We start from the raw sequence: 22,908 nt of genomic DNA on the forward strand, positions 1-22,908 counted from the left end.
GTTTTATTTTATAAAAGAGTATAAAATGCATATTTCAGATAAAATTTATCTGATTATTAGTTTTGTACATTTAATTTAATTTATTTAATTTTTGATAACTATAGTTTCAAACTTTCAATTGTAATCCATTAAACTTTGGTGTTGTTGTGGAAGCTCCCTTGGTCCAGTAGTTTGACCAAGGGTTCATTAATGCTTCTACACCATGAGGTCTGAGTTTTGAATCCCAGCAAAAACGGAATTATCCGAATTAAAGGAGAGAACGCTTACAAGAGATTATGCAGCATGGCGCAAGGAGTACCGTCAGGTATGGATTCAATAGGGTGGTTCAGATGAAGTGATGCATCAGTGACGGGTAGAATTGTCGGCCGTAAAATCGTCTGTAACTATAATAGGATAATTAGTTAAAAAAAAAAAATTTGGTGTTGTCATTTTCGTCAGTGTATTCAATGTTGAACGAAAATTGCATTTTTATTAGTTAGTGGGCCTGTTGAACTTCCCGTCTTATCTGAGATAATAGGCGTTTAGCTACAAATGGACCGAGGGAACACCTCTAAACTCCAACGCGTCATCGTCTATTGGAAAGTTAATTGAACTACGCGGTGGGTTTCAACCAAAGAAAACAGCACGCAGTTGTATTCAAAAACACCAAAACAACACAATACTTTGTTTCTCCTACAAAGCTGCTTCGAGTACTTCGTCGGATAAGGTCCAAAGAAACAACAAAGAGAAGGGGAGAAAAAAAATGTCATTTCATCTATGTTCCTCTCCTTCATCGCTTCTCCACGATCCATATCCTCTCTGCAACCTCCTCTCAGTTCATCACAAATCCACTCCGAGAAGCTTCGTTTCCTCTTACAACCCCAACTCTCCTCCCTTCCACTCCAGAACCCTTCTCCAAACAAGCCATGTCTCACTACAAGAACCTCTTCCGCAGGAAACCCAGATCGAAAAACCCGAACTTGACGCGAACCCACCAGCCTCCGGCTCCAAAAGATACGCCTGGGTAAACCCCAAAAGCCCTAGAGCTTCTCAGCTCCGTCGAAAGTCATACGACTCGAGGTACTCTTCTCTTGTCAAACTAGCCGAGTCCTTAGACGCGTGTCCCCCTAACGAAGCCGATGTATCCGATGTGATAGCTAAGTTCGGTAGTAAGCTATTCGAGCAAGACGCTGTTGTCACCCTCAACAACATGACCAACCCCGAAACCGCGCCTCTTGTCTTGAACAATCTCCTCGAGACGCTGAAACCCACCAGGGAAGTGATTCTATACAATGTCACGATGAAGGTGTTCAGGAAGTCCAAGGATCTCGAGAAGTCCGAGAAGCTGTTCGACGAAATGCTCCAGAGAGGGGTTAAACCTGACAACGCGACGTTCACTACGCTTATCAGCTGCGCTAGGCAGTGTGGTTTACCTAAGAGAGCTGTTGAGTGGTTTGAGAAAATGCCTTCCTTTGGGTGTGAGCCTGATAACGTCACTTTGGCTGCTATGATCGACGCTTATGGCCGTGCTGGCGACGTTGAGATGGCTTTGAGTTTGTACGACCGTGCGAGGACTGAGAAGTGGCGCATTGACCCTGTTACTTTTTCGACTTTGATTAGGATATATGGCTATGCTGGAAACTATGATGGGTGTCTTAATATCTATGAAGAGATGAAGTCTCTTGGGGTGAAGCCTAATCTGGTTATCTACAATAGGCTGTTAGATAGTATGGGTAAAGCCAAGAGGCCTTGGCAGGCGACGATGATCCACAAGGATCTTATCAGCAATGGCTTTGAACCCAATTGGAGTACTTATGCTGCTCTTATTAGAGCCTATGGTAGAGCTCGTTATGGTGAGGATGCACTCGTTATCTACAGGCAGATGAAGGGGAAAGGTTTGGAACTAACTGTGATTCTTTACAACACTCTCCTGTCCATGTGTGCTGATATTGGATATGTGGATGAGGCTTTTGAGATTTTTCAAGATATGAAGAGTAGTGGGACTTGTGAACCTGACAGCTGGACCTTCTCTTCGCTTATCACTGTGTACTCTTGCTGTGGGAGGGTTTCAGAGGCTGAGGCGGCTCTGCGCGAGATGAGGGAAGCTGGTTTTGAGCCTACACTTTTTGTTCTTACGTCGCTTATCCAGTGTTATGGTAAAGCCAAGCAGGTTGATGATGTTGTGAGGACATTCGAACAAGTGTTGGAGCTTGGTATAGAGCCAGACGACAGATTCTGCGGTTGTCTTCTGAATGTAATGACTCAGACACCGAAGGAGGAGATCGGTAAACTCATTGGATGTGTGGAAAAGGCTAAGCCTAAGCTTGGTCGCGTTGTAAAGATGTTGGTAGAGGAGGAGAACTGTGAGGAAGGGGTGTTAAAGAAGGAAGCATCTGAGTTGATTGATTCCATAGGCTCTGATGTAAACAAAGCGTATTTGAATTGCTTGATTGATCTCTGTGTCAATCTCAATAAGCTGGAAAAAGCTTGTGAGATCCTGCAGCTGGGGCTGGAGTATGACATATACTCAGGTCTTCAATCAAAATCTGCTACTCAATGGTCCTTACATCTGAAAAGTCTATCTCTTGGAGCAGCCTTAACGGCTCTTCATGTTTGGATGAACGATTTATCAGAGGCTGCTCTGACGTCTGGGGAAGAGTTCCCTCCGTTGCTTGGAATCAACACTGGACATGGGAAACACAAGTACTCAGACAAAGGTTTGGCAGCTGTTTTTGAGTCTCACTTAAAGGAGCTTAATGCTCCTTTCCATGAAGCTCCAGATAAGGTTGGGTGGTTTTTGACCACTAGTGTTGCGGCAAAGACATGGTTGGAGTCTAGACGTTCATCCGCAGAAGTTTCTGCATAGCTCTCTATGTCTTTGGTAATATGTAGCTTTGATATGTCTATGTGGCTTTGAGTTTTGTTCCGATACCTGAAGTTTCTGGATCAGGAAAGATTTTTGTAATGCTAGCAAACTCAGTGTTATACACTTTTAAAACAATTCTACAGAGGTTGATTAAGTCTCATATTCCTTACTAGTTTGTGGTTTTTTCTTCATTATCCTCCTTTTGACTTTAATGATGAGGGGGTGGCTATTTGATTTTATAAGTAATATTTGAGGACCCAGTTTGACATTTTGCATGTGCAACAAGATATGTTTTTCAAGTGCTGTTATATTAGCTGACCGTAATAAAGAAAAAGAGTTAGTGCGCATAGTATGGTTTGCACGTTGGTCCAAGAGCTGAATATAAAGACTTGTAAGGAGTCAAGGCATCATCACAAATCACATCACTACTAAGCAACAACATGGGAAACTGCATTCATACATTGCGCAGCAAGCATGGAAACATGGTTAGAGATTTCTCATTGGATGATGCAGCAACAAAAAAGACCAAGGAGTCACCACCTCAAGAGGTAGGTGAGCAGAAAACAGGGAAACGGAGGTGCGTAAAGATCATTCTGACGAGGAAGCAGCTCGAGCAGCTACTTCTGAAATGTCCAGAAGGTGTTTCTTTTAAGCTCCCAGAGACTTATGGTAGCTGCGCCAGTAAATGGAAGCCAACTTTGCAGACAATAATGGAGGTAGATAACTTATGATGTGGCTTCCTAGTCATTTTTCTGTATAGTTTTGAACCTCAGCTATGGATTGAAGCTTAGTAACAGAAGGGTGAGAATTTTTATAACAACTCAGTCTTAGTAGTTGGATTCTCCTGTGTAAATCTTGAATTCAGATATTACCCTGCCAAAATCGAGAGTAAACATGAGTGTGCATTTCCCTCTTATTCGTTAGTGCCTAGAAAAAAAAAAGGCAACATTTCGCTAATTTTATTGAACAATGGAGTAAATAAAACTTTAGAATAAATGTTTCTCTATTAATAACTTCCAGTCAGGCAGTCACACTCAATATTTCTAACATAGAAATGGGTTGTTTCTCAAATTTGAATGTAAAAGACGTTTCGTGTGGAGTGTGGTCCATAAACAAGTGGAGTTTGATAGTATAAACAAGAATAGAAAGTCGATGCTTTTCCATTGGATATCATGTAAAGGAAGAAGCTTTGCAAGAGATTCCATCCATATTCCTTCATTATTTTCTTAAGTTAAGCAAAGTCTCATACCAAAAAAAAAAAAAATCAAAGCAAAGTCTGTCGTTCAAAAAAAAAAAGCAAAGCCTCTGTTGTTGTGGTAATCGAAGAAAAGAGACAAAACCCAATCAGTTGATAAAAGCATCTCCAAATCCAATGAATCATCCATCAATCCTAAAATGATGATCATATCCCTTCACATTCTCTAAACGTGGGGGTATTCATGTCATTCCAAGTAAAACAATCATGAATAGTTGGTTAAATTAATGGTAAACAAGGGAATCTTCACACAAACAGCCCACTAAGTAACATGACTTGAGAACATGCTTTGATCAACAACAAAGCCAAAGCCTACATGCTTTTGACATTAAAACCATCTCAATCTCCTTCCTCACAAACTGCAATCATCAGAGTTTTGGTTTCAGCAACTCTCATATCCCCCCCCTCTCTCTCTCTCTCTCTCTCTACACTCGATCAACAAGTAATGGATATTCAAGCAAGGCTGATGGAGTACAAATTCCATTTCATGGTAGCAATCATCGTGAGCATAGTTCTGTCGTCCCTCGTGTACGCAGCACCTAGAATTCTCGACATATTAGCTTATTTCTGGCCACTGTTTGCATCAACGGCAGCCTTCTTAGCCATAGCAATCACCTTCGGTGGCTTTCAACAGCTTTCAGAAGAAGCAACCGGCGAGGGAATCATGGACTACGTAGCTGGACGGCCTGATGATTCTCACAAGTACAATTAAAAGAAAGCTTTGTACCCATCTTTCAAAGAAGCCTTAACACGTACAACGTTTGCTGCTTTTTTAATGTCAAATAAAATGTATCTACCTAATAAAATCAAATATTGATGACCACCATAACATGTAGAAACAGAATATTAATGAAAGAGAACAAACTCTAGTAGTTATTGTTGTTGTTTCTTTTTTGATAAAAGTTATTGTTGTTGTTGAGGATGCAGACAAGATATTTGCATTTTGGGGAGAGACATCATCATAATCATATCTCACTTCGTCCTTGTAAAGAGTCTGATTCTTTCTTATATAAACATTTGGATTTTGGATTGTGTGGCCCTCATCAACCTTATCACTTTACTCACAAGTGGATTACGTTGTCCTCTAATTATATAAACTACAGCTATTACAATGTGTGTAATAATCAAAGCGATTGTATAAGACATAAACTTGACAAGGTGGCATAGAACTTTCCGACCAGAGAAAGTTTAGAGAGGTCGAGGAGGAAGAGACATTTCTATTTTGTAGATTTTTTCAGGTCACGCGCAGCGATGCTTAATTAGCATATGAGTAATCTAACTGCCTCTCTAAGATGCTTAATTACAAGAATCATTTGAGACAAAAAAAAATTCATCAATAATTTTCTGCTCTAAGATTTGTTGAATATAAAATTATTGAGCTTAGAGCAAGCAATAATTTGGAGTCAAACAATCGAAAAGAAAATAGAGAAAAGTTCGTTAAAAGTTAGTTACTCTGTCTTTCCTCGACAACACCGTTTAAAACGTTTCAGACTAACATAACACCGTGGCCCAATCTTCTTCACTCTAGTATCTCTGTCTATCGATCATTGGGCTTAAAAGAGTTTAACCCAACTACTTAACCAACTCGTCTTCGGTTTGGTTCAAACCGGAATGAAAAACCTCAATCTCACAGTTTGCTATTTTGAAAAGAAAAAAAAAAAGAGAAATGTGTTTTTTATTAAGACACGATTCAATCCCATACTCCTCATTTCTTCTTCCTTGTTTCTTCTTTCTTCGTCAATTTCAGAAGAAGTCACGACAGATCTGAGTGAATCAAAAGCTCAGGTTTTGTCTTCCTCTTGGGTCTCTCTACTTTCTCTCGGCAATACAATTCAAAGATAGAAAGCTTTAAACAAAAGCCTTTCCCTTTGTACATCATCAACAAACCCTAAACTCCGTGTCCCAACAAGAAACACGTGAATCTCCTCTCCTCATTCTTCTTCCTCTTCCATCTCCTCTTTGATTTACTTAATCCATTTCAAATGTATTTTTTTCAGGTAGAATCAAATGGTTCATCAAAAGTTCTGGGAAAATCAAGAAGATCGAGCCATGGTGGAATCCACCATAGGCACCGAAGCTTGCGACTTTTTCATCTCATCCGCTTCTTCCCTCACCAAGCTACTACTCCCCCCGCCTCCAACCGATCCCAATCTCCAGCAAGGCCTACGTCACGTCGTCGAAGGCTCTGACTGGGACTACGCCGTCTTCTGGCTAGCTTCAAACGCCAACAGCTCAGACGGCTGCGTCCTCATCTGGGGAGACGGCCACTGCCGTGCCGTAAAAGGTTCCCCAGGAGACGACCAAGACGAGACCAAAAGGCGTGTCCTTGGCAAGCTCCGCTCGTCCTTCATCGGTTCTTCAGACGAAGGAGAAGAAGATCATCATCGCCTGGTGAAATCTGGACCTCTTACTGACTTCGACATGTTTTATTTGGCGTCTCTCTATTTTTCCTTTAGGTGTGATTCGACCAAGTACGGTCCTGCTGGGACTTATGTCTCTGGGAAGCCGCTATGGGCTGCGGATCTGCCTAGCTGCTTGAGTTACTACAGGGTTAGGTCGTTTTTAGCTAGATCTGCTGGTTTCAAGACTGTCTTGTCTGTACCTGTGAACTGTGGTGTTGTGGAGCTTGGCTCGCTGAAACTGATTCCGGAGGATAAGAGTGTGATCGAGATGGTGAAGTCTGTGTTCGGTGGATCCGACTTTGTTCAGGCTAAAGAAGCTCCCAAGATCTTTGGTCGTCAGCTGAGCCTAGGCGCGTCGAAGCCACGGTCGATGAGTATCAACTTCTCACCTAAGACGGAGGATGAGTCTGGTTTCTCCTTGGAACCGTATGAGGTGGTGCAAGCGAATCAAGTGTACGGCTACGAGCAAGGGAAAGACGAGGCGGCGTTGTACCTAACCGACGAGCAGAAGCCGAGGAAGAGAGGGAGGAAACCTGCGAACGGAAGAGAAGAGGCCTTGAACCACGTGGAAGCGGAGAGGCAGAGGAGGGAGAAGCTGAACCAGAGGTTCTACGCGTTGAGAGCTGTTGTGCCTAACATCTCCAAGATGGACAAGGCTTCGCTCCTTGCTGACGCGATCACGTACATCACCGATATGCAGAAGAAGATTAGGGTGTACGAGACGGAGAAGCAGGTGATGAAGAGGAGGGAGAGTAATCAGATCACTCCGGCGGAGGTTGATTTTCAGCAGAGGGAGGATGACGCGGTGGTGAGAGTGAGCTGCGCGTTGGAGAACCATCCGGTTTCGAAGGTGGTGCAAGTGTTTAAGGAGAATGAAGTTACCCCTCATGATGCCAACGTGGCTGTGACGGAGGAGGGCGTGGTTCATACGTTCACTCTCCGGCCTCAGGGTGGTTGCACCGCTGAGGAGTTGAAGGACAAGCTCCTCGCCTCTCTCGCACAGTAGTCGTTGTGCTTATTAAAAAGTGTAATGCTGTTAGTTATTGGGTTGTATGATCAATGTACTATTACTAGCCAACCAAAAAACAAGATATGGCTTAGGAGTGTGTAACTGTTTACTTTTGATGTCATGTTGTGATTTGTCTTTTACATAATAAGACTACTTGAGAAGGGAGCTTCTCACTCGTCTCCTATATAATACATAGAAAGAAAAAAAAAACAGAAACCAGACCGTCTTTGCTCCCTACTCGGTCAAAATTTCAAAAACATCTATGGCTTGGCTTAGTCTACCAGTTGTTGAGCTGAGCTGTAACGCTTTTCACGACGGCATGGTACTGAGTGTGCAAGTACTTCTTTGCCTCGTCGGAACCAGGCTCGTGAAGCCACTCATCGTACATTCTCTTGGCTATTGGATTCTGGAACGGATCTGTGCTCAAAGCCTGGATCCAAAACAGTCAGGTTATATATCTAAGCTTTTGCTTAAAACAATAAAAGGAATGATGAGGCTGCAGGAGAAGCTTACAGTATCACTCATGTAAGTAGCTTCCAGTGAGTTGATCAGTTCTTTCGGAGTCTGTCCCGTCTTTGGCTTAATCTGCCCACCACCATTCAGACAACCTGTTTAAATCCAGCATTTGGAGGACGAGTTAATAACACAAACAAAGTGATTGTTCAAAATAGGCTTTCTGCAAGAGTAGAGAAGATGAACCTGCAGGACACGCCATAATCTCTACATACTGATAATCGCACTTGCGTGTTTTCAGTTTCCTAACAATATTCTGAAGGTTCTGGAAACCGTAACACAGCGCGAATTTCAGCACTGTTTTACCTTCCAACTTCAACAGAGTAAAAAAGACAGTGAGACCAAAAAAAAACAGGACTAATGAGATAAATCGTTGTGGTCTGTCTCTAGGAAACTTACTTCAAGAGTCAATTCACGAAAATCAGAGTTTCTGAGAGTTTTAAACTCGAGAGGACCTTCGATAGTGTGTCCGAATAACGCTTTTGCCGCATGTCTGAATATTGTTTCTGCGTAACCACCAGAACTCCCAGCTACACCATAAAGATGTCCTTCCTCTGTAACATTCGTCAGCCTGATTTGTTTTGAAAATGGAAAACGTTAAAACATGAATCAATCACCCTGAAGGAAAGAAGAAGAAATAATAATAATGATCTTCTTACAATCTATCCAGTGGAGATTCCTCCAAATCTTTAAAGTCTACTCCTTTCAACTGCAGCGCACACATATAATATAATAAACAAAGAGCAATATTCACATTTTTCGGCTGGATGGAAGTAAAATTACAATGAAGAAAACATGGTTTAATCTTTTATCACCTTTAACAAATCCAAAATTTCACCAGTTGTTAGCACGGAATCAACTTCAGTCAGGTCATCATCAAAGACAAAATCGTCTCTAGCTGCCTCCAGCTTCTTATCGTAACAAGGCATAACAGTCACATGGTAAATCTCCTCCAGCCTAGTTCCAATAAATGGTCAACTATGAATCCAAAAATGTAGTAACGAGAACAAATGATATAACCAGAGTTTCAAGAGTACCTGAGTCCTAACGCTTGACATAAATGGTGTTTGATGGCAGCCCCAATAGCTTGCTGAGGACTCTTAACAGAAGAGACATACGGCAGAACAAAGGAGCCAAGCGTCTTTTCAGCATAACATATCCAACCTTGATTCAACAAAGAACATTTACTCTCACATTGTTTGTCACATTCGAGTAAGTCAAACTTAGTGAAGTTATCTTACCAGGACATGCGGAGGATAGCACAGGAAGAGGGGATTGAGAAATTTCACCATCTTGAGAACTAGCTTGCTTGAAACGGTTCACAAACTCATTACAAGCTTCGATAAGCACCAAGTCTCTGCTGCAGCTCGTATCAAACACAGCTTTAACTCCCAGGGACTTTAAAAACGCAGTCAGCTTCTTGAAGACCCGAAGAGGGGAGATATCGTAATGAACGGCAATGGAGGCTCTGGACTGGGGAGAAAGGGAGACGACCACGTCTTTACCTTTGGTAAGAGCAGAGAGGAACTCGTCTAGGCTTTGCTTCTCGAGCATAACGGTCTCAGCAGATGTGATGCATCCGCTGCAAGCCAAGCAATCCTTTAGAGAGATTTTGACGGGTTCGAGCTGTTGTTTTGGAGTGAGAACAACCTTTCACACAGTACAAAGAGAGTATAGTTTTAGGAGACTGGTGGAGATTATAAAAATATATATACAAAGGTGGGAAGCACCAAAGAGACTTGGAGAAAGGATTAAGGACCTGGGGACGATCAGGCTTCTTGTCGAGTAGGGGCTTTTTTGAGCCTTTGAGAGATACGATGCAAGCTTGAGACGGAGCAATGAAGTCGTTGAGATCTCCGAGTCTTAAGGTCGGTGAGAATTTATCCGACATAGCTACTCTCGGTTTCTGTTACAAACTTTGGAGACGATAGGTGGAAATAGCGGAATCACAAACCAAGAGGGGACAACGATTGTCGGGGAAGCTCAGGGTATCAGAGAATCAAGGTGTTTTCGTCTTCTTCCTGTGGTTCCAACTTTCAATTTCCAACCTGGGTTCGATCAAAGCGACGAGAAGTAAAGAAAGACTCGTAACCTAAAAACACGTAATTTACATACCGGTCCTTGTAATTTTCCTAAATATATTGTAATTACTAATTTAGAGTTGCTAGGTAGGTGTAAAACAGAACCGAACATGCACCAAATTTGGGCATTCCATTTGTTGTTCGGTTTGGTTCAGAAATTCTGGTTTGAATATTTCAGTTTTTTCTTTTTTTTTTATTAATATGGATTTTATCTCAAACTTATTAAAAATTAGACTAATCATGAACGGAAAATATAGCTTATGAATGGACTCGTTATCCGAATTAGGGCTGGGCACAGATACCCGTTACCCGCCTTAAACTCGTTATCCGCCCCGTACTTGTCCCGTAAATACAAGTATTCGTCTTAATCAAGACAAGTAACAAGTTAAAAAATTTAAATACTTGCAAGTGCAAATCAAGTAACAAGGCTTAAAATTATTATAGGTATTTGACTCGTTTCGATCCGCTACTTGATTTTCAAAATATATTGTAACATTTACATTATTATTTCATCTAGTTTAATATTTATATGATATCAAACATGTGGGAATAAATAATTTTCTTTTTTTTTCAAATTTTACGCTCTATTATCTTACATTGGTGTAGAATAAGAATCAGAAAATGTTCAACAAAAAAAAAAGAATCAGAAAAAAATTGGTATAAATATAGACAATCACCTAACCATAAAATCATTGAAATAGAATTTATATTTTAAAGGCTCGAATACAAAAATTTTAAGTTAAGTGAGCAAGTATAAGTACAGAAAGTTACTTGCAAGTATCTCATATATAGACGAGTACTCGCTTAATCAGGTATTTGGTATTAGCAAGTACAAATATAAGGATAATTTTTTACTATTCGAAGAAAGCAAGTCGGCTTATAAGTATGGCAAAAATTCCGGGTATTTGTCCTGTGCTCAGTCCTACTAGTAAGTAATCGAGCAAGACAAGTAACTTGCAAATAACATGTTTTGCGACAAGTATTCGATATAACAAGTACTCGTTTCCAACGAGACAAGTATCAAGTCTAAAAATTCATCTATCTTATTAAAACAGAAACATTTTGTTGGACCTAACATTTATTTTGTAAGTTTTTAAATTAAATACACCTTTATACTTTATAGTTAAACATACATTAAGTCACTAATGTTTCTTTCTTTATACTACTATCCATGTTTCCAAACAATATACTTTTTTATACTACTATCAATGTTTCCAAATAATACAATAATTAATCTTAGTTATTTTATATCTATCATTTTCTCTTTAAAATTTTGTAAAAACTTCATAATTTCATAAATTGCAAAATAGTGAATTTTAAAATTTTGATTATAAGATTACAAATTATGAAACTATTACAATTTAAATCCAATTAGATTACATATCGGTCATCCATCAGTTCAATCGGTCAGTCTCGGGTTTTAGTGATTTTTTAATATGAATATTTTAAAAACATAAATTGAATTGTCAGATCTCCGGATTAACCGGTATAATCACAATCGGGTTGAATTTAAAAATACTGATTTAAATGCAAAAATATTTTAAATACACACTCTTTAAAAATAACCAAAATATTTGTTAAATTATTAATAAAATTTTTCATCGTAAAATATCCCGCGCTTCAAAAGCGCGGGTCAAAATCTAGTTACTCGTTGAAGGCAAGGCGAGTATCAAGTATATGTAAAAATGCAAGTACTCGCCTTGCGCCGACTCCTAATCCGAATATTTAAATAAAACCTAAAATATAATCTCATTTCTCTGTGATCGATCATACATGTTTAATATTATGAAATTTGTTCGAATTCGGATCCTTAAAAAAAACACATACCACTAGACCGTAAATAAGAACTGACTTTAATCATTTAAAAAAAATAAAACATTTATAAACTTTATTTCAGTTTTAGTTAGTTTCTTATGATTTTCGCTTTGGTTAGGATATAATTAATTATTCGGTTTTATATGAAATCTCATAATTTTGGTTTGGTTTGGTTCTTTCATTTTTGGTAAGGTTACACAAGTTTTTTTTGGTTTTCCTTTTAGTAAAACCAGGCAGAACCTAAACCGAAGTTCAAATTAGTTTCCTAAGTTCTAAAAAATGTTCTTGTCACCAATAATGTGAAAACTAGAATCATGGCCAAGAAAAATAAAAGATGTTTGTTTTGAGCAGCAATAGTCAGCTCCTCAATAGGATTAGGATATAGAGTTTTGCTTTTTGATCACAGCCCTAGGTCCAGTTTTACATTATACTATTTCATTGTCACAAAGAACATCATCATTTTAAAAGACCTACACTTTCACACTCTTCTTTTTTTTTTTGGATTCTTAACAATAACATTTCGACACTATTAAAGACAGAGGATGGGTCCTTTCACTTCACAACGGCTAGGTTTGGCGGTCTCTAGATGGTGGCACCATACAAGCGGAAGAGACTAAAAGCAGAAATGCAAGAGACCAAAACCATAGCAACGGAAGCAAGCATGGCGCTGGCTACTCCACCAGCTCCTCGGTTGCAGAACTTGCCAAACATATTGCACAGCTTCATCCATTGCAGCTCTTGCTCACCTCTTATTCCAATAATACCAGACTCTGATGCTGCTGCTATAGCCGCCACACTCATGTAAGCCATCGCCTGCTCATTCACACCTCATTACATTTCAAAGTTTTAGACTCTTCAAAGTAACATTCCTACCTAAGTGTTTAAGTACATTCAATTCTTCACCCCATCTAATAACCAACCAAACCCTATTAAATGCTTGTAAAGACTTTTCAACATATCAAACCCTACTTCTCCCTAATATAACACTGAGCCGACCATGAGAGATCAAAAACGACAAATCCAAGCCTCACACCTACTTCACTAGTTATGACAACAATAATGGTATGAAAAAAAGAAACACAGTATATAGACTCACTCACCTGATCGCCGGAGAAAATGGCCCAAGCTAGAGGCTTGCTAAACAAAACGCTTCCTTTCATCAAACCCATCACGCAACGAAGCAACTGAAACAATGAATACACCGCAGCTATCCCGTTGGCGACCACTAAGAACCTGCATCCCACAAGAGCAAAACATAAAGTTGCAACCCTTCACAAAATCTCTCTCTCTCTCAAAGTGTGTAGTTGTTGATATATGAGGTAACTAACTAACACAAGCGACTTCATGTTGGTGTACTTAGCCCTCTTCTCGATAGTGAAGATTTGTTTGACCTGAGTGTCTGTAACAATCATAATAAGACCGAGGAGAGCCAGAGCAGTGACAGAGCAGCGTAAGAGCAGCTCCGTTTGCCTCAGTTTCCGATCAATCAGCTTCATCTTGCCTCCTCCGTGGTAGACGGCAACGTTCCCGGGACTGATTCCAACCCCCAAGTAACTCATTTTGTACACTTAAAAGACTCCAAGATTTGGACAAGACAAGAGAGAGAGAGAGTACAGTGACCAGTAGGCTTAAGAGTTAAAGGCCTTAAATAGAAATGCTCACTGTCCCCACGTTATTTATTAAAAAGAGAGAAAAATAATTAAAAAATGGCTTCATGCCTTGAAACATCACATCTCTTTTGAGTCCTTGTTTAAGACGTTTTGTTTTGCTAAACCTTTTTAATCGTCAACATTGATTGAGACACAGAAACATCGTCTTAGAATTTGCCAAGTGGTGCAAAATCTCTTGTAAGCGTTGCTGTTACGTCGTTAGAAGAGATGCATTTAACTGATCACAAAATCCAAACGTTTTATAATTAAGATGTACGTTTTGAGCTTTTTTTTTTTGTTTTTTTGTTTTTTTTCACCACGTTTTGAGCATTTGAGAGTCTTTTCTATTAAGACGACAGTGAAGTATCACAATGGCGTTTAGGATTTAATCAAAAGGATTATGATGCCCCATGTTTGTCTTTTAATGTTCTAGGAAAGTGGGAAAAAAAGTAAATAAGGATTTTGTGAATTATCTATCTTATTAAAACAGAAACATTCTGTTGAACCTAACATTTATTTTGTAAGTTTTTAAATTAAATACACTTTTATACTTTATAGTTAAACCTACATTAAAACACTAATGTTTTTTTCTTTATATTACTATCCATGTTTCCAAACAATATACTTATTTCTTTATACTACTATCAATGTTTCCAAACAATATATTTTTTATACTACTATCAATGTTTCCAAACAATACAATAATTAATCTTAGTTATTTTATATCTATCATTTTCTCTTTAAAAATTTTGCAGAAACATCATAATTTTATAAATTGTAAAATAATGAATTTTAAAATTTGGATTATAAGATTACAAATTATGAAACTATTACAATTTAAATCAAATTAGATTACGTATCAGTCATCCAATAGTTCAATCGGTTAGTATCGGGTTTTAGTGATTTTTTCAATATGAATATTTTAAAAACCTAAATTGAATTGTCAGATCTCCGGACTAACCGGTATAATCACAATCGGGTTGAATTTAAAAACACTGATTTGAATGCAAAAAAAATTAAATACACACTCTTTAAAAATTACCAAAATATTTGTTAAGTTATTAGTGAAATTTTTCATCGTAAAATATTTCGCGCTTCCAAAACGCGGGTCAAGATCTAGTTATTATTAAGATGGGACTTTGCATGGCCGCTCACAGATACGCAACACTATTAAATGAACACCATTTTCTCCTCTTGTTCTAATTTATTACACTTCACATCTCCGGATCTCCCCCATTAGCCTCTCTAACCAAAGCCCATGTTTGGTCCTTGGATATGCTTCAATGCCCCATCTTTGTAATAGAAGATTTAAAAGAGATGTGACACAACTGCTTTATGTCTTACCAAACAACATACTATGATTTAAGTTGTTTTCGTAGTTAATCAAAAGATAGACTGCTAATGAGGTAGGTGGAAATGGAGATTATGTAATGCCCTCAAATTGATCGGCTGATTGCTAAGATTGGTCACCTAACTCGCTCCTCATCTTTTAATGTTTTGTTCTTTGTATAGGTTCCGGTCTTGTATTGGCACATCTTAATGAACCACATGCACTGTATCGTGCTAAGTAAGTAGTACTACCAACCACGCGCATATTGGTTATCCGAAGTCGGTTTATTTAAGGATAAAAATTGACAACACGTAGGGCAGTTGTAGAGACGATGTGCTGTACTGACCCAATGCACAGCTACCAAAACCGAACCACTTGTTAGCGGTAAAAATCCAACACAAACCGGAACAACAAGATTCATATAAATGTATAGAGCTATCATTAAGGTAGATGAGAAAAAAAAAACGAACGGTTCGGCCACAAGCGTTAGGAACGGCAAACTCTTTGGTTTAGTTGAACAGAACATAGAACTGAATTGGTTGTGATAAGTCTACACGGAAGCTGCAGAGAGCTTTGAAGCTCAGGTATACATATTATATCTACCTATAGATATAATAAAAAGTACCTTATCATTTTGGCTATAGTTTGTAACAATTTGACTGAGACATTTTACACTTAAGCTACAGTTTCATTATTTGCAGCCTCAAAAGTCAGAAACATTAAGTTATTGCTGAAACGTGTGAAGATCATATGTACTCAGTGTATGTAACACAGGCAAACTTTATTATTCATAATATATAGCATATACATAAGAGTTATACATAAGAGTTATCTTGTAACTTTACAGATCATGCATCCAGCAGGACCTCCATAGTAAAGAGCTCTTACCCAAGGATCTCTATCCTCATGAACATACATTGCTCTGTAACACTTTGAACTGGTCTCATGTTCCTTCAGACTGTAGGGTTCTGGATACAAAAAATGTCCCAAAACCATCAATGATTCTGATATCGTTCACATAGGCTGCTTTACCTAAGCCCTCGCTAGGCCAATGCCCACTTCCCATTTCTGGAGCATTCTCTATCACTGGACTGTACACTTGACCTCCCCAAGCTGCGTAATTTGCTCTGTGATGTAGCAACAGCTACGTATAACGCAAGTAAGCCTATTGATTATGAGAATACCTAGGAGAACGTTGCCTTCTTGAGATCGTTGAGAGTCGAAGCTCTATCCGAGAACAAGGTTCAGAGTTTATAAAAGCTCTTATTATTAATCAATGAAAGTCGTGCCTTTAACAACACCTAGGCATCGATATATATAGTCGAAATATAAAGCTAAGCTGTAAAGAATAAGGAAATTATAATCTTCCTTATCTAAAAAGGAAATAACGACATAAGATAAGTAAACTTTCAGGAAAAGAAAATAAGTAAAACACCAAAGCCAAAAAGAAGTAGGATGACGCTGCATCAGGTCCCCCGGGGTAAGAAAAGATTCGTCCCTGAATCTTCTAAATCATCTTGCGGGATGTAAGGTACCAAGTGCTTGATATTAAAGACATCTGAACATCGGACATTTGGTGGTAAGGAGAGACGATATGCATTGGGATTAATCTTCTCCAAAATTTCCAAGGGACCAATTTTCCGAGCCTTCAACTTGTTGTATTCGCGTGGAGGAAAACGGTCTTTCGTCAGTACCGCCCATACTTTGTCGCCCACATTGAATTGGACATCACGACGATGGCGGTCAGCAGCTTCCTTATATTTTGCAGACGTAAGCTTCAAGTTATCATGGACCTGTTGATGTATATGAGAAACATTGGCGACAAAATCAATTGCCTCACCATGATCACGAGTAACATCAGGTGTCAAACCTAGATCAATTGGACCGCGAGGAACGAGGCCATAGACAACACGAAAAGGACTGAAAGACGTGCTTCTGTTTGATGCATGATTGAAGGCGAATTCCGCCTGGCCAAGAACAGAATCCCAGCTGCGAATATTGGAACCAACCAGGCAACGCAACATGTCGCCTAAGGATCGATTAATTACTTCGGTCTGACCATCAGACTGAGGATGATAGGCGGAACTCATATCAAGACTAGTACGGAGTAGTTTCCAAAGACTCCGCCAAAAATGACTAAGGAAACGCGTATCTCTGTCTGAAACAATAGATAAAGGTAGTCCATGAAGGCGATAGATCTCTCTAAAGAAAAGTTGAGCCACCATAACCGCATCAGTAGTCTTTTTGCAAGGGATGAAGTGCGCCATCTTGGAGAAACGATCTACAACCACAAATATTGAATCAAAACCGCGTTGAGTACGAGGGAGTCCGAGCACGAAGTCCATGCTAATGTCGGTCCATGGTTGAGTTGGAACTGGCAATGGCATGTATAATCCTCCATTTGATGCATGACCCTTCGAGGTTTGACAAACTACACATCTCTCCACAAAGCGAGCTACATCCCGCCTCAGCGTTGGCCAATAATATGAATCCATAACGAGCTTAAGTGTTCGATCACGACCCATGTGACCCTCGTTATGCAACTCTTGGATGATGCGTAACCGCCAACTACCATCTGGAATACACAACTTGTCTTCGCGAAAAAGAAAACCCTCGTGTATGACAAAATCAGTTCGGGAACGAGACAGGACGTCAACCCAGATTCGTCCAAAATAAGCATCAGTCTCGTAGAGTTCTGCAATCGATGATAGACCAGGAACAGCGGTGTGAAACGTAGCGAGGAGACTGTGCCTTCTGCTCAATGCGTCTCCAACTTTATTAGTCTTTCCCGATTGATGACGAATAACAAAAGTGAACTGTTGTAAATATGCAATCCAAGAAGCATGCCGAGAAGAAATTTTAGACTGACTGTCGAGATGCTTCAAGGCGTCATGATCGGTGAAAAGAATAAACTCTTGATGAAAGAGATAATGACGCCAATGCCGTATTGCTTGAACAATGGCATAAAATTCCACATCATATGTACTATAACGAGCACGGGAGCCGGAGATCTTTTCGCTATAGAAAGCTATGGGACGCCCGCGTTGGCTTAGAACCGCACCAATGCCTGCTTTACAAGCATCACAGTGAAGCTCGAATACAGTAGAAAAATCGGGTAGTGCCAGAATAGGTGCCGAAATTAAGTGCTCCTTAATGGACTGAAAAGCCGACTCAGCTGCTGGAGTCCAGGAGAACGACGATCCTTTCATACAATCTGTAAGTGGAGCCGTAAGAGCACTGAAATTGCGCACAAACCGTCGGTAAAAAGATGCTAGTCCATGGAAGCTGCGCACGTCGGTTATAGTTCTTGGTATCGGCCAAGATTTTATTGCCTCAATCTTGCTTGGGTCTACTTCGAGTCCTTTGCCAGAAATAATGTATCCTAAGAATAAAACTTGTGATGAACCGAAGACACATTTTTTTCTAGCCGCAAAAAGCTGTTGTTGTCGAAGAACTTGAAGGACATCGCGAAGATGGTTGAGATGATCATCCATGGTAGAGCTGAAAATTAGAATGTCATCGAAGTAGACGACGACACACTTTCCAATGAAAGGACGCAAGGCCTGATTCATCACCCGCATGAAAGTACTGGGGGCGTTAGAGAGACCGAATGGCATGACGAGCCACTCAAACAAACCCTCACGAGTTTTGAATGCTGTTTTCCATTCATCACCTGGGCGTATACAAATCTGGTGATAACCGCTCTTAAGGTCTAATTTGGAAAATACTGAAGCTTTTCCAATCTGATCAAGCAAATCATCGAGCCTTGGTATAGGAAAACGGTAGCGGACAGTAATTTTATTGATGGCTCTGCTGTCAACGCACATACACCAAGAACCGTCCTTTTTTGGGATTAATAATGCTGGAACGGCAGCCGGGCTAAGGCTCTCTCGGACATGACCTTTGGCGAGGAGTTCTTCAACCTGTCGGCGTAGTTCATCGTGTTCTTGCGGGCTCATACGGTAGTGAGGTCTATTAGGAAGGGCAGCATTAGGTAAGAGATCAATATGATGCTGAATATCACGCAACAGTGGTAAATGTTGTGGTAGCTCTTCTGGGAATACATCATTAAATGATGAGAGGAGAGGAAGAAACGCAGACGGTGTTTCTGTAGGAGGAGAAGAATTGGAGATCGGAGAAGCCACTAAAGCCCACACGACCTCAGCCTCACGAAGTTGCGTCTCAAAGGCGGCTTTTGGTAGAGTAAGAAGAGTCGTTCCTGTCTTGGAGATTGGTGGTGCCGACTGTACGCTAGTCTCCTCCGGTGAAGTTTGCTCTGGTGAAGGAAGAAGCGTGATATTGCGACCCTTAAACTCAAAGCTATACGTGTTTGTTTTACCCCGATGAGTAGTGTCTTTGTCGAACTGCCATGGTCGGCCCAGAAGAAGATGACAAGCATCCATAGGAACCACATCACAACAGACTGAATCCAAGTAAGAACCAATAGAAAAAGTAACCACAACCTGTCGAGAGACAGTGATTTCGACGCCTTTGTTGAGCCATGCCAGCTTGTACGGAGAAGGATGTGTAATGGATTTGAGATCAAATTTTTTTACTGCCAAAGCTGAGATAACGTTGGTGCAGCTTCCTGAGTCTATTATGACTTTGCAAATCTTCCCATTAATCGTACATGTAGAGCGAAACAGAGTCGTACGAAGCCAAGATTCGTCCTTGGATCGCGGGAGTAAGCAATTTCGGCGAAGCACTAAAGTGTGAGCGCCGGTGTCCCCTGCGATGAGCTCTCCCTCTGTTTCCTTATTAGAATCCGACCCGTCTGTATCATATTTTGGTTCATCATCAAAATTAGCGTCCTGGTTTAATAAACCACGACGATTAGGAGTCGGACAAGCTGTCTGGCGATGGCCGGGCTCGCCACAAGAGTAACAACGGAGAGCACCAGTTCGGGCCGGTCTTGAGTTGGCAATTGACTCTGTGTTTGCCGACGCTGTTGGTCGTGTATTGGTGGGACGAGTTTGAGCATTATCGGTTGGGGTAGCAGAACTCGTGTCATTGGTTTGAGGAGCTACAGTTCGTGAACGGGAGTTAGATGAGCCCCAGGAGGAACGGTATTGAATCTCCATTGCTAGAGCTCGTTGATGTGCCTCAGAAACTGTGATAGGATTAAATTGCTGTAACGCGATTTGAATCTGATAACGCAGGCCACCAATAAAACGAGAGACAAGTTGTTCATCTGTTTCAATGAGTGATGTCCGAGCAACCATATTAAAAAAATCTGTTGCGTACTCATCCACAGTACGAGCTCCCTGACGCAGAGACTGCAGTTTGTTGTAGAGGGTACGTTCGTAGTTGTATGGCAGAAAAGCTCTGCGCATGTGTTTCTTGAGACGTTCCCATGTATCAATTCGCGGCTTTCCTGCACGTCGTCGAGATTCTTTAATCTGTTGCCACCACGCCATGGCTCTGTTTTTGAAACGTGATGCGATTAAAGGAACACATTGGTCTTCAGGAATCCGTTTAAACTCCAAGATTTCTTCAATTGAACTTAACCAATCCAGAAATTCTTCAGTACTAAGATTTCCAGCAAACTCAGGAATTTCAATTTTGAACCCGGAATCCCAGCGCCTATCATCAGGCTGATAGTCTCGTCTATTGAGTTGACGATCCGGCGGAGCGGCGACGCGATTTTGGTGGTGTTGAGGATTTGCGAATAGATTCTCGGCCAAATCATCATCAGAATCATCTTCCTCATGACGATGGCGAGCATCTTGAACCTGCGGTTGTCGAGGAGGGGCGTTTTGTTGTTGAAGAACCGTTGTTACGGCTGCCTGAACAGCTTGAGCAAGTGCACCCTGAAGATCGGCGGTGAAGGTTGCTAAGGTGTTGCAAAACTCTTCGTGCATCTCTTCAGCGGATTTCTTACGAGGAGGCATGGTGAAGTTGATAGGGATATGGAAGCAGCAAAGATCGTTGATTTTGATTAAGAAATCAAAACCTAAAGTCTCTGATACCAACTGATGTAGCAACAGCTACGTATAACGCAAGTAAGCCTATTGATTCTGAGAATGCCTAGGAAAACGTTGCCTTCTTGAGATTTTTGAGAGTCGAAGCTCTATCCGAGAACAAGGTTCAGAGTTTATAAAAGCTCTTATTATTAATCAATGAAAGTCGTGCCTTTAACAACACCTAGGCATCGATATATATAGTCGAAATATAAAGCTAAGCTGTAAAGAATAAGGAAATTATAATCTTCCTTATCTAAAAAGGAAATAACGACATAAGATAAGTAAACTTTAAGGAAAAGAAAATAAGTAAAACACCAAAGCCAAAGAGAAGTAGGATGACGCTGCATCACTCTGTTACTAAATCTCGCTGCCTTGAACAATGACGCTGGCCAGTATCCAACGTTCTCATGGTTATATGCAAATAATGCAAACCACCGGTCTCCCTTGACACGATCCTATTCTCAGATTTCAAAAGATGAACATCTCAATGATTTAATGAGAAGGTGATCAAAAGATAAGTTGAATATTAAGAAGAGTATCTAAACTTTACCTGATACAAGGTCAAGTCTATGTCATATTGTGAACCATTATAGACAGAAAGTGGTTGAAGAAAGGAACCAAGTGGTATATTCTTGCTGACTTGCACAAATCCAGGACATATTATATCGTAGCAGCCAAGATTGCTTCCTTCTATCTGCTATCGCAAGGTATATACATATATACAGAACTTAAGACCATAAGAAGATGAAATACATATACAGGTAACTCGACACTTACACTCCAGTAGGTGTATAAGCGAACATGATCTTGCGAGAAGTTGTACAGTGATGGATTCACCTTTTGTATAATACATATGCCAAAACTTGTTGTCAGCTTTCATATTATGAATGTGATCACTTTACTAATAGCAGAAGGACAAGGAATAAACTTACCATTCACCCAGCAAAAATGCTGGCAAAACGTTCTTTAGGCCCTCCAGCAACTGCTATGAATGCAAGACTGATTTGATCTTGTGAGACTTGTGGTTCCCACAAGTTAAGATGTCCTTTCACTCCAGTAAAACTTTTAGGTCCATAGTTAACCGTTGCAACCTAAAATCAATAAAGAACGAAGAAGCCAGTGAGAGTAGAGTTGGTACTCTCATGAAACTAATGGTTCTTACATGATATTGTCCAGTTCCATCAGTGTTATTTCTCTCTGTAAGAAAATGTCTTGGGCCATTGAATCCCATTGATTTCAAACGCTGGGCATGTATAAGATCTTACATTGTAGTCCTTTTAACAATTACTGTTCCATCTGGACAATTTATTCCCTCTGGCAGAAGCAACAGGGGATCAACTTTACTTGAAATGTTGTTGCTTGTGTTCCATTCAGGTATAGTTGTAGGCTTCAGCTGCATATAAATCAAATTTGTTCAAAAATTTAAGCATTCTCTAAAGAGCTTCATCTTTGATACAACCGACAGAAAAGAACCTGAACAGAGTGGTTTTTGAGGAGAGGATGATCAAAGGCCAGTTGTTTGTGAATGTCGATGCAGTCGTATATATCACCATGTTCTGTCTGTTCAAAAGCCAAAATGATTAGATATGATTCATAGTGTAAGTATCTAAGAAAAATGCAGGCCAATGTTAAAACTCTTGATTGCAGGTTTGTTGATAGCTTTGAGTTGCCTCTCCAGTTCTTTGTTCTCTTCTTCGGATGGTATTGCTTGGCGTTTCTGAGCTGCTTCAGTGACCAACACAAGAGTGAATGTTAACAGAACAAGCAACACAAAGTTGTTGAAGGAAGCCATTGATTCTTATCTTTCTTCTCCCTATTCTAAGATGTCCACTTAGAGAAACCAAACAAGTTCTTACACTAAAGTCTATTCACAATGCTCATTAATTCATATCTACTAATATTTAGTGTCATTCATACAAACAGAAGTTAAGTACAGCTGTACAGTTAATAAAAATAAATTTCAACCAAAAATATTTAAAAAAAGACTGATCATTCTTAAAATTTGTATATGACTTTAAAATGGATATCTAAGTTCATTTATGAAGT

At 40.0% G+C, this 22,908-nt stretch overlaps 4 protein-coding genes and 1 pseudogene across 4 annotated transcripts; 2 read left to right on the top strand and 3 right to left on the bottom strand.

Moving 5' to 3' along the window:
* Positions 1-694: 694 nt before the first annotated feature.
* On the top strand, positions 695-3,017 carry LOC108843368 (pentatricopeptide repeat-containing protein At4g16390, chloroplastic). The gene has a single exon (XM_018616555.2). It carries the CDS (start codon positions 743-745, stop codon positions 2,843-2,845), a length of 2,103 nt encoding a protein of 700 aa, XP_018472057.1. The 5' UTR covers positions 695-742; the 3' UTR covers positions 2,846-3,017.
* A 2,757-nt stretch (positions 3,018-5,774) lies between these two features.
* On the top strand, positions 5,775-7,692 carry LOC108842624 (transcription factor bHLH3). The gene is made up of 2 exons (XM_018615603.2): positions 5,775-6,016; positions 6,098-7,692. Exon 2 carries the CDS (start codon positions 6,108-6,110, stop codon positions 7,506-7,508), a length of 1,401 nt encoding a protein of 466 aa, XP_018471105.1. The 5' UTR covers positions 5,775-6,016; positions 6,098-6,107; the 3' UTR covers positions 7,509-7,692.
* Positions 7,596-10,082, bottom strand: LOC108842623 (protein NAR1). Its single transcript, XM_018615602.2, has 9 exons — positions 9,784-10,082; positions 9,266-9,674; positions 9,062-9,188; positions 8,840-8,981; positions 8,684-8,733; positions 8,424-8,595; positions 8,211-8,337; positions 8,025-8,119; positions 7,596-7,941 (listed from the first exon to the last, which is right to left on the bottom strand). The coding sequence occupies exons 1-9, from the start codon at positions 9,913-9,915 to the stop codon at positions 7,789-7,791; spliced, it is 1,407 nt and encodes a 468-aa protein (XP_018471104.2). The 5' UTR covers positions 9,916-10,082; the 3' UTR covers positions 7,596-7,788.
* A 2,220-nt stretch (positions 10,083-12,302) lies between these two features.
* Positions 12,303-13,550, bottom strand: LOC108834269 (CASP-like protein 2B1). The gene is made up of 3 exons (XM_018607608.2): positions 13,253-13,550; positions 13,021-13,153; positions 12,303-12,733 (listed from the first exon to the last, which is right to left on the bottom strand). Exons 1-3 carry the CDS (start codon positions 13,477-13,479, stop codon positions 12,503-12,505), a joined length of 591 nt encoding a protein of 196 aa, XP_018463110.1. The 5' UTR covers positions 13,480-13,550; the 3' UTR covers positions 12,303-12,502.
* Positions 13,551-15,727: 2,177 nt separating this feature from the next.
* Positions 15,728-22,654, bottom strand: LOC108841379 (uncharacterized; annotated as a pseudogene).
* Between the last annotated feature and the right edge of the window lie 254 nt (positions 22,655-22,908).

Source organism: Raphanus sativus, chromosome 2 (genome assembly GCF_000801105.2).
Source record: "Raphanus sativus cultivar WK10039 chromosome 2, ASM80110v3, whole genome shotgun sequence".
Taxonomy (NCBI): domain Eukaryota; kingdom Viridiplantae; phylum Streptophyta; class Magnoliopsida; order Brassicales; family Brassicaceae; genus Raphanus; species Raphanus sativus.